This window comes from Panulirus ornatus, chromosome 3 (genome assembly GCF_036320965.1).
Source record: "Panulirus ornatus isolate Po-2019 chromosome 3, ASM3632096v1, whole genome shotgun sequence".
In the NCBI taxonomy this organism is placed as follows: domain Eukaryota; kingdom Metazoa; phylum Arthropoda; class Malacostraca; order Decapoda; family Palinuridae; genus Panulirus; species Panulirus ornatus.
Genome location: NC_092226.1, coordinates 70,735,291 through 70,747,790, shown reverse-complemented (window position 1 = coordinate 70,747,790; position 12,500 = coordinate 70,735,291). Strand labels below are relative to the sequence as shown.

General features: G+C 42.6%; 1 protein-coding gene across 4 annotated transcripts in view; it reads left to right on the top strand.

Annotated features, from left to right (window-relative positions):
• The window catches only part of LOC139763218 (insulin-like growth factor 1 receptor), a 141,100-nt gene that overhangs the window by 99,295 nt on the left and 29,305 nt on the right, over window positions 1-12,500 (top strand). For all 4 annotated transcript variants that reach the window (XM_071689033.1, XM_071689022.1, XM_071689055.1 and 1 more), the window contains exons 8-10: window positions 5,029-5,192; window positions 10,258-10,414; window positions 10,733-10,849. In XM_071689033.1, the coding sequence (XP_071545134.1) occupies window positions 5,029-5,192; window positions 10,258-10,414; window positions 10,733-10,849 (438 nt within the window). The remainder of the gene's footprint in view (window positions 1-5,028; window positions 5,193-10,257; window positions 10,415-10,732; window positions 10,850-12,500) is intronic.

The window sequence follows — 12,500 nt, the reverse complement described above, 5'->3', positions numbered from 1 at the left end:
AACATGAAGAGAACAGCATGCTATAATGTGCACATGAAGAGAACAACATAATACTATGTGCACATGAGAACAACGTAATACCGTGTGCACATGAAGAGAACAGCATGATGGGCACATGGAGAGAACATGACACTAAGTGCATTTAAAACGACAGCATTATAGCTCCATGTGCACATAAGTCAGCATTATACCACCCACCTCACCAACAACAGCATAATGCCAATATTTAACACAAGTACTCATAGATATTCATCTTTCCCTCCCACACACTCCCTCCCACACACTCTCGCCTTCGTATGTTGTGTGTGTGTGTGTGTGTGTGTGTGTGTGTGTAATCCTCTCATCAGAAGGATAAGACTTCGTTTAAACTGACAACAAGACTCGCCAAGAGTGGGATATTTTACGATGCTCAATTCGAACAAGTAATATTCCGAGCAGGATTTACGAGAGCCTTTGTTCGAGAAGGATTTACACGAGCCTTCGTTTGAGGAAGGATTTACACGAGTCTTTGTTCGAGGAAGGATTTACACGAGCCTTTATTCTAGAAGGATTTACACGAGCCTTTGTTCGAGCAAGATTTACACGAGCCTTTGTTCGAGCAAGATTTACACAAGCCTTTGTTTGAGGAAGATTTACACGAGCCTTTGTTTGAGGAAGATTTACGCAAGCCTTTGTTCGAGGAGGATTTACACAAGCCTTTGTCTTTAGAATCCCTCCGTGGCAGGCTGGGAAAACCACTTAACATAGAAAAGGCCATTTTGCTCAAGTTAAGGCAAGAAAGGCCTTATTTCAGGTAAGGTGGAAAAAAAAGAGAATAAAGCTCATAAGGTTAGAAAATGCCTAGGTGAAGTTAGATAAGATTTAGAGAAGTCCAGAGGTTAGATAGGTTAGGTTAGAAAAAATATGGCTTTAGGTTAGAAAGGTCCATAGATCAGGGGAGGTTTAACGTGGAAATCCACCTGGGTTAGTCCATAGATTGTATTATTTTACGTTAGTCTTTAGCTTAGGAGTTAGATTACATTTGGAAATCCTGAAGGAGTTAGATTACGTTAAGAAAGCTTTTAGGTCAGTTTAGGTTACAGGAAGTCTTACAAGTAATTCCTTGAGGCAGTATTACTGTATGGCATATCTGAAGAAAAAGGATTACCTTAAAGGAACGTGTTGTTGATGATCATAGAGTGATGGGGGGTAGACGAACAGACGTAACAGATCATAAACAGTTATGACACTTATCTGCAAAGGGAAGCAGCTTGCTTGTAACATCGTCTTCATCCTCCTGTAGCCAAGCAATCTATGTGGTGTGTCGGAGGGATGAATTCTACACCAAGGGTCGTTATAAATATCATATTTATCATTACATAATGTCAGCATGATCTGCTGCAAAAAAAAACTAATAAATACAAAAAAGAAAAAAAGAAACTGCGGAAAATGTACATTCCCTGCTGCCCACATGATAACAACATGATCAGGCAGTACAGAATTCTGTGTTTTTTTCGACGTGTTATAAGCATGGGCGGGCGCTGTTCCCCCGCCACACAAGGAAAGGCATGATTTTAAAACCTTTTCGGTCCGTTTTCTCTCAATCCGAAGAATTTTAGAAAATGTAGCATAAATAGATAGATAAGTGTATATATATATATATATATATATATATATATATATATATATATATATATATATATATATATATATATATATATATACTCCTTTGAGTCCACAGGGAAAATGAAGCACGATGAGTTCCCAAGTGCACTTTCGTGTAATAATCACATCATCGCATATAATGAACTGACAATGAGGGAAGGAATTGAATTTGAAAAATACATAATCTAGACCCGTGTATTTTTATATATATATATTTTTTTTTTTTTGCTTCGTTAAACTTTGTGTTGATTTTCAGAATTTGAAATATTCAACTGATGCTTTCCAGTATTGTTGTTAATGATATCAAAAATACTTTTACACCTGACACTTGAATGTGATTTTTTTTAGTCCCTGGCGAAATACTAGCTCCAGTGTGAGAATTATGAGTCTTTGATACTCTTACCTTAAGGTTTAGAATTATATGGTACATTCTAACGAGCGTCGATGTTGTTAGTGACTGGGTGAAATAGATAGATACATACATGAATGAGTAGATAGTAAGATAGTTAGATAGATGGGAAGACAGACTGATAGATAGGTTGTTAGATGCAGTTAACATCTCGAATACTGTTATATGCAAATTTGGTAGTCCAGAAAAATGGAACATAGACAACGAATGATTGATTAGGCTCAACCGATGAATATATTCAAGTGCGATAATGAAGTAAGGGATTAATGCATGATACCAGATAACCAAGTTTACAACAAGTCCTTATCTAAGTTTCATCTGGGAAGATCACTTAAAAGTCGATGGTATTTTGCTAACAAGGGCGGAGTGATTTGTTAATTAGGGCGATGGCATTTGTTAATTATAGGTCGGGGTTTATTTATATCATTTGGGTCAATGATCTTTTGTTAATTAGGTCGGGGTTTATTTATATCATTTAGGTCATTGATTATTTGTTAATTAGGTCGGGGTTTATTTATATCATTTGGGTCAGTGATCTTTTGTTAATTAGGTCGGGGTTTATTTATATCATTTAGGTCATTGATTATTTGTTAATTAGGTCGGGGTTTATTTATATCATTTGGGTCAGTGATCTTTTGTTAATTAGGTCGGGGTTTATTTATATCATTTGGGTCCTTGATTATGTGTTAATTAGGTCAGGGTTTATTTATATCATTTGGGTCAGTGATTATTTTATTAATTAGGTCGGGGTTTATTTATATCATTTGGGTCAGTGATTATTTTATTAATTAGGTCGGGGTTTATTTATATCATTTGGGTCATTGATTATGTGTTAATTAGGTCGGGGTTTATTTATATCATTTGGGTCAGTGATCTTTTGTTAATTAGGTCGGGGTTTATTTATATCATTTGGGTCCTTGATTATTTGTTAATCGGGTCGATGATATGGTAATAAGATTAATGATGACATATATATATATATATATATATATATATATATATATATATATATATATATATATATGTGTGTGTGTGTGTGTATCATAAAGGGATCATATCCCCCAAACGCATTGCTACGAAAACTTTAATTACGGCCTAGTATCATCGGTGTTTCTATATACACTCTGTAAAAACCCGCGCACTCAACATCTCGCGTGTCGGAGATGGCGACTAAAAGGGGAGGAAGCAGGGGGGCTGGAAATCCTTCCCCCTCCTTTTTTTTTTTTTTTCTAATTTTCCAAAAGAGGAACAGAGAAGGGGGCCAAGTGACGATATTCACTCAAAGGCTAAGGCCTCTGTTCTTAACGCTACCTCGCTAACGCGGGAAATGTCAGAGTAAAACAAAACAAAAAAGAATATATATATATATATATATATATATATATATATATATGTATATATATATATATATATATATATATATATATATATATATATATATATATATATATATATATATATAAATGGCATAGGAACAGGCAATGGCGTCGACCAGAGACATTACCGAGCCATTGATGGAGAAAATGGGACATAAAGGCCATTTTGTACCTGTGCGTGTGTGTCTGTGTCTGTGTGAATGAGAGTGTGTGTGTGTGTGTGTGTGTGTGTCTGTGTGATTGCTCTCGAATGTTGTCTTTTTCGCCCCGACAATTGCTATTTAGGGAGGTGATCTGCGCCGGGCAACGAGGGCGAGATGAGGGCGTGAACCAGTCATATATTGAGGGACGATTGAAGAAAGGACACAGGGAACGAGGAATCCACACACACACACACACACACACACACACACACACACACACACACACACACACACACACACAGAAAACAATGAACACACAAGACCAGCGGAAGCTGGCACTTGTCACACGTGAAATACAGCAGATTACATGACTACAGCACCTGTTCCCGTGTCCTTAACGGAAATACAGACGGAAATCTGTATCCGAAGAGGAAAAAATCATTCCCCAGATGAGGCCGATGTGTAGACATGCCCCCACGCATGGACCGACAGACGTGAGCAAACAGAACAGACCAGAGGAAGAAGAAGAAGAAGAAAAAAAAAACGCACGAAATGAATAAGAATAGCCTTTGAACTTCGTTCGCTGTATCTCATAGAGTATTGTCATTTTCCCCAGCTGTATTACGAGGCGCAGTCATATTGCTGTCGTATTGCTACATAAACCAGGAAGGGTTTTTTTTCCCCTTTTTTTTGTATTTTAGTGTCCATGGTCAAATAAGAGGAAGGGGGGGAAACGAGCAAAATTATTTTTTTTTTCCCTGTTTTGAATAATGAATTGTTTTGCGTCGCATATTGCTTCATGTTAGAGTTCTAAGTGAAGGTTTCTCTCCTCTCTCTCTCTCTCTCTCTCTCTCTCTCTCTCTCTCTCTCTCTGTCTTTAATAAAATGCATCACTGGGTGGTGTTATTAATAAGATAAGCTGGGTAGATAATTAGTGCCCGAATGGTTGGGTGTGTAAGAGAGAGATGGTGTGTGGGAGAGAGAGAGATGAGTGTGTGTGTGTGTGTGTGTGTGTGTGTGTGTGTGTGTGTGTGTGTGTGGTTGTATTCCGAGGGGAGTTTTACACGCATGTTGCCCCGTCTCTTAACCTTGTGTGTGTGTGTATATATATATATATATATATATATATATATATATATATATATATATATATATATATACACCTTGTATTTCCTCCTATGTATGTATACACACACACTAGCGTATGGTACTCATTCTATCGACCAGCCCCTAATGAGGATGAACAGCTGGGTGAACCGTGGACCGGCTGCCGCGACCCAACTAGGATTCGAACCTATGCAGGGTTTGATCCCAGGCTGGCGCGTGCATGCACGATGGTCAGTAACACCAACTGCTACACGGTGTGTGTGTGTGTGTGTGTGTGTGTGTGTGTGTGTATCGCTATAAGACTAGAGTGTGTGGTCGTCTGAGGTAAGAGTGTGTGGTTGCGTTGCAGGGTGCGGCAGCGAGTGTCCAGGAGGGTGCGTTGGCGACCAGTGTTGCCACGAGGAATGTCTCGGGGGCTGCCTGACCCCTGATGACCCCACCAGCTGCCACGCCTGCAGGAGCCTCCTGGACGACGGCAGATGCACCCACTCCTGTTCCAGCCCCAAGTTCCAGGTCAGTCCAGACGTTCCCTACAAGACCACAATGCAAGTTCTAAAAAAAAGAAAAAAAAGATAAGAACAAAGTTCAGCTTTGAGGTCTCAAGTTCAAGTTTTTTTTTTGTTTGTGTGTGTGTGTGTGTGAACCATATTGTATTAAGTTTATTAGTTTCGTCCGAGAGAAAATGGATAGATTTCTCGCTCGTACATTGTTCTAATATCACTGGTTAGGTTATGCAGGACGGTGAGGGCGGGGGGTTTGTAAGGCGTGGGTATCACCCGCAAGTTCCATGTTGTGTGTGAGAGAGAGAGAGAGAGAGAGAGAGAGAGAGAGAGAGAGAGAGAGAGAGAGAGAGAGAGACCCATTAGTTGGACCTGGTTGGAATGGAACACCTCCTTCTTTTGAGGGCCATTGTAAAGATGCCACACGGTACACTCGACCATCCCTTCCTCCTCCCCTCACTTCACCTAACCCTCCCCCCAGCACACACACACACACACACACACACACACACACACACACACACACTCGGCTGTAAGACGAGATCCTCTCGCCCAATAATTATATCATCGAACCCCCCCCCCAGTTTCAGCGTGTGATCGGAGCCCACCCCATCATTGGTTCAAGACCGATTCTCACCACGCTCAGACCTGACGCACACACACACACACACACACACACACACACACACACACATACACACATAGGGATCACTGACGCCTCAAGACCTTAAGAAATCCCCCCAGATTACTTTGTTCTACACCCGCCGTAAAAACAACTGAACACACACACACACACACACACACACACACACACACACACACACACACACACACACAGACCACGCCCTGACCGTCTAAGCCTTGCACCACCTGACTGAATTCTCTGGCTCATTTGCATGTGAATCCCCTTTCAAATTATGGTGCAATTTTTTTTTTCTTTTTTTCCCTGCCTCCACCACAGGGGCGTTTTGCAGCTATCTCGATCGTAAACTCGCCTTCGATTTATTGGGTTGTGTGCGAGCGAGGCGCGGGGAGGTGTGGGTTCGTGCGGGCGTGCAGTAAGAGTGGCTGTGGGAGTTCAACTTCTGTTATTAGAAACTGAGTAAGTCTGCTAGACAACGCTGACACCAATGTTTAGTGTGGAGCCCAGCGACCCCCAGGGCCCTGAAGGAAGACAGAACAAAAAAAAGAAAATGGCTCGAAATGTTAATAATATTCTTGTGAATTTTGTCATTAATTCCATCCAACACATATTCTTGAGTCATGAATCTAATATTTGAGCTGATACTTTGTAGAATTATGATAATGATTTTTTGTGTGTGTAGGTAATGATGTTTATATTCAGTATATAAATGAAGACGACCAAAAAAAAAAAAAAAAGAAATTGGGTCTGTGAATTGCACTCGGTGGACCTGAAATGGTTTCAGAACCAAGGTCCGAACCCTGGACCAGACTCCAGATGAGTGTAGGAGTTCGTGATGCGAGGAACCCAAGGTGGAGGGGTGTCCCTGGGTGTATATATGGGTGGGAGGGTCGTCCAGCTGCTGCTCCCCCCCCCCCCCCCCTTGTTCCAGTCGTGGTGAAGAACGACTACAGATGGCATTGGGGGGGGGGGGGACAGCACAAGTGGCACGACCGCTTGTGTGTGTGTGTTTGTGTGTGTGTGTGTGGGGGGGGGTGGTCATGGATATGCCTCAGTGTACGATGGGATCAGTCTGAGTCTCGTAGCACCGTCCACTGCCACCACCCCACTACACAAGATCGCAACCATCATCATCACTACAGGTGTCATGAGTACCATCATCATCACTACCCAAGCACCGCCACACACAAACAAGTAAACCCCCCCCTCCACTCACACACACACACACACACACACACACACACGCACAAACACACACACACAGCACAATCACCCTTACACACCACTAACCTTTCCCCCCTCCCCCATCACTACCACCATCACCACCACAGTCACCACTACAATCACTTCAGGATGTAGTAACAAAAAAGCAAACAGTAACCTTAAGAGTTTGAAAGACAGTTTTGGTTACAGTGAAACAAAAGACGTTCTACTTTCAACTTCTTGGCTATTATCATTATTATTATCATTATTATTATTATTATTATTATTATTATTATTATTATTATTATTATTATTGTTGTTATTATTCATTATTAATTATTTGAAGTGAATCTTGGTCTCAGAACCCGTATTTGAAGATATATTCTGATCATCTATGAACCATCAGTCGAGACGAATGCAGAAATTCCATTTTTACATTTTGGCTCAGAAGCAGAAATCTTTGGCCTCGTCCTCTCTCATCGTTTTGAAGACGAGAAAGTTTTGGACGTTACTTGTTTTTTTTTTTACCCAGAGACTAGGATGATGGGCGAACGGGAAAATGGTTCTTCCTCAGTTTAGCTCACAACTTCTGACTAGTTTCTAATTTCTTCAAAGTCGAGAACGACATCAGTAGAAATAAAACTCCAGAGTTAGGTTGAAAAAAAGAAATATCTTAATTTCCCCTGTATTTTTCCTTATATTCATTTGACTCATTGTGCCGTCTTCTTTAATGTTTTTCACCCCCCCCCCCCTTCCTCAGAACTTCACATTTCCTTCGTATATGCTCAACTTTGGCCGAAGAGGAAAGAAGAATGCGAGTCCAACGTTTGGAATACTGGACATGAAAAACGCTTTCCTCTCTCCCTCCGATTTCCGTTCAGCTTTCAGCTCCTTCTCCCGAAATGAATGCACACATTTTCGCCGTGAGGCGAAGCGTTTCCCCCTCATCCAAAGAGGAAATGCGACAACCTTTCCTTCTCATCCACTGATGGGTCCTTCTGGTCTTCAGCCAAAAAGTGTCTCGAACACCTTTTCTGTCGCCTTGCCTTTTCTTCGCTCTTCTGTCTTTAATGTAACCGGCTTTCCGTAGCAGATCCCCTTTCTTTTATCGGCTCTTTTATCATCTGATTCCACCTTGGAGGACTCAGTAGCGTATCCTCACGCACCTCTTGGTAGTCATCCCATGTCCCCTCGCATAATCTATTTTTGATCAGTGGCTGTGTCCACTTCTCATTCGGAACACGAGATAGCCGTATGGACCACGTGGCATCCACCCTTGTGTTGTGGATGAGTGTGCCTGTGAACATACATCTGTACTTACTCGCCTGTTTGACTTCGCCTATCATAAAACCAACATTTTTTTTTTTTTTTTTTCCTTATTGAAAACTTGCCTTTGTACAGTCTGTGCTGAAGAAGGTTGACCGTTCTAAACCTTTTGAGACATATCGTTCCCTTTGACTGTTATTTTCAGCCTGTGTGAATGTTTTCTCAATTTCCTGATACATCTTGAATCTCACCGTCTTTACTGTTGTCTTTACTCTCTGACATTTATTGTGGCTTTCGTAAGTTGAGATGCGCTTGGATGACGTCTCGTCCCTTATTATATTCGTGTCTGGTCATTCGTTCTTTGGAGATGGTTGGGAAAGTTCTGTCTTGTAGCTTTCAGTGTCTCGAAAGGACTTCAGAATGTGGCATTAGGGTGTGATTAAGTTCCTCTCTGGTTTGGTGATCCCTTTCTTCCTCAGTCGGCATTAGGGTATGATTAAGTTCCTCTCTGGTTTGGTGATTCCTTTCTTCCTCAGTCGGCATTAGGGTATGATTAAGTTCCTCTCTGGTTTGGTCATCCCTTTCTTCCTCAGTCGGCATTAGGGTATGATTAAGTTCCTCTCTGGTTTGGTGATCCCTTTCTTCCTCAATCAGTTTTTTTCGTTCATGTTTTTATGCGTTCTCCTTGGCAGATTGACCTCAGTGATTGTGGATGGATCAACCTTTCTCCTTTCCCTATCGGTGCGGCGTCTCTCATGGTTCTGTCTTGTCACCTATACTCTTTTAAGTTCGCTTTACCATCGCTGACGATTTCTCCACGCTGCTCTCTCAAGTCCGCTCCATCTTCTGCTCCTCGAGCTGCGCCGCTGTAAACTCATATTTTGAAAAAGAAGTGGATGCAGAAGTAACCTGGTTAGGTGTAATGTTTCTAAAACACAGGCTCCTGTTTCACTCCCCGAAACTCGCAAGTTTCCCGTTTCCTATGTCCTGTAATTCCACCATTCAGCACAGTGAGCATGTCTGATAACGGTAACATGTATTCAGACTTGGGGCGCTTAACTTACGCAAAAAGCTTAGTACGCTTCTAAGAAACCACGAGTCCTGTTTGCGTGTCGTGAATTCATTTCCGTTCTCTTACGACAGTCGATCCAATCGCACAAAGAACTGATTTGGCCTCATATTGAGTATCGCTCTCACCTCTCAGGAGACTGTAGCTATGCATGTGTTTACTTGACAGAGGCGAATATGAAGCGGACCGATCTTTCAACTCTCCCAGTCTGACCATCGAAACATGACCCTTTTGCCCTGCGCCACAGAGTCGTTTCACTCTCCGTCTTGTACAATCATTACTTTGGTTTCATCTGTCACGAGCTAGCTGGTTGTCTGTCCGCGACATTAATCAGACCGCACAATCCCCGGCAAACTACTGCGCGTGAGCCGTTGGTGGCAACTCCTTAAGCGAACCTTTGTGAGGTTTCTTTCCGTACCCCGCCAAGCTCTGGAACTCGTTGCCTTCTCGTGTCTTCCCCAAGAGTTACGTCCTTGAACACCCCCCTTTTTTTTTTTCTTCTTTCCAAAGATGACGATTTCCCTCCACCTTAAGGACTCTTTAGATTAATCTCTGCTTTCTCTTCGTACTTCTTTAACCTACTTCGATCTTTGGCAAGTACCATCTAAGGTGAATGAAGGCTTCTGTCCCCTGCCCAGTGCCATCGACTTGAAACAGAAAAAAAAAAAAAAGATAATACATTTTGTCCACGTTCACATCCAGTTTTGTGTATTCGCCCGTCCCAGCCCACACAGATGTTCCTCTCCTCATCCCACGTCAGTCCCACAACAGGTGTTCCCATCTGCTGCCAACCACACCATCCACAACTCACACACCCCTCACCCCACCCTCCCGTGTCTCTATCAACAGGTGTTCGTGTATGCTTCCTCTCTCCCTCCCTCTCTCTCTCCCCTGCAGGTGTTGAAGCACCGGTGCGAGGCACGGGAGGTCTGCTCCAGGCAGTACGCCATCAAGAGGGATACGCAGGAGTGCGTGGAGGGCTGTCCGCTGGGCTACAACGAGACGGCGACGTGGCTCGGGAACCGGGAGGTGACCGAGTGCGTCCCGTGCGAAGGTAACGTCAGGACGCCCGGGGCCTCACACACACAAGCGTCGTAAGACAGTGAGAAAAAAAAAGGGGGGGACGGGGTTAGAAGGGGGGAGAGGAATGATGATGATGATGATGATTGATTGAATGACGTATATATATATATCAGTTAATGAATCAGTAGTGGTGTCGGCTGCCAGCTTTTATAGGAGTTTTGGGTCAGCTTGATGAATAACCGGATGTGACCTTACTCACGTCTCTTTTACACCTCCTCCCCTCATGACCCTCTCCCAATGCCTGACCCTCTGTGGCGACCCTGACCTGGGATGGTTTCTCTCTCGGCAGGATACGTGTGCCCCAAGCGGTGCCCGGCCACCACGGTGAAGAGCATTAGCCACGCCCAGCTCCTCCGCGGCTGCACCATCATTGATGGATACCTTACCGTCCACATCAATGGGGGAGGTGAGTGTCTCCCGTCCCCCCTCTCTCTCTCTCTCTCTCTCTCTCTCTCTCTCTCTCTCTCTCTCTCTCTCTCTCTCTCTCTCCGACCACCGTCCACATCAGCGGTTGGAGGTCGGTCACTCCCTCCACCGCTGTCGTCCGCGTCGGCGGTGGTGGAGACAGGTGAAGTGGTGTCATTTCTTAACCAACGAAAACCGCTCGGGGCATTGATCCTTCCCCAGCCAGACATCCTTCAGAGAGATCCATGACAGTTTGCTGAGAGCCGCGTCCCTCCCTCCCTCCCTCCTCCTTCATCCAAGGGGCGTCAGGCGAAGATATCTCAAAACCACACCACCTTTTATGGACGAGTGGACCAACTTTAGGGTTGAATGGTCATTTTTTTTTTTTCTTCTTCTTCCAGGAAGGATATTCTTGGATGGGAATTTTACGAAGGACAGATTGATTTGCAAAGAAGACGTCCCGAGAGGATCTTCATTCGTACTTAAATAACTTTGTGAAGACACACCCTTTTTTATGTTGGCTGAGACGGCACTGGCAGCTGAAGCCATAACACACACACACACACACACACACACACACACACACACACACACACACACACACACATTTTTTTTCTAATTTTCCAGAAGGAGGAACAGAGAAGGGGGCCAAGTGAGGATGTTCCTTCTAAGGCTCAGTCCTCTGTTCTTAACGCTACCTCGCTAACGCGGGAAATGGCGAATATATATATATATATATATATATATATATATATATATATATATATATATATATATATATATATATATCGTAGTCTAAGCCAGGTCCCGATTTTATTAACCAGCCCCTAGGGAAGGATGAACATCTAGGTTAACTGTGGACTGGCTGGCTACCACGACCAGGATTCGAACCCATGCGGACTCGGCCCTGTACGTAAAGCACAAACTCTCATATTCCTCTCGTCGTGTTTTCTTCTTTATGGCTTTTCCGCCGTTGGTATGACTAGGTTTTTCCAAGTCATAAATTCGCGTTATCCACATTGCTACGTTAGTGACGCTTGAAACCATTATTTTTCTGTCTCTTTTTACGAGTGTGTGAATGTCATGTCATTAGTTTTACGCCCCCGGAATTCATATATATATATATATATATATATATATATATATATATATATATATATATATATATATATATATATATATATATATATGTATATATATATATATACTTTTCTTTGTTGTATATCAACTTACTGTTATATTTCTCTCTTGTGTCTCCCCTGATGATATGATTTACACGAAAGTGCACTTGGGAACTTACCGTGATTCATTTTCCCCGTGGACTCTTAAGGATATATATATATATATATATATATATATATATATATATATATATATATATATATATATATAGATAGATAGATAGATAGATAGATAGATAGATAGATAGATTAATAACAAAGACCTTATCCCTTCCAGTGCACAGGCAAAGGCACTGAAACTGTCTCCTCACTTTCTCTTCATCTTTCCAAAGTCTCTCTCTCTCTCTCTCTCTCTCTCTCTCTCTCTCTCTCTCTCTCTCTCTCTCTCTCTCTCTCTCTCTCTCTCTCTCGCATCCCCTGGTACAAGTTTGTTCAATCATTCATTGCCTGCATCGGTCGATGGATCACAGC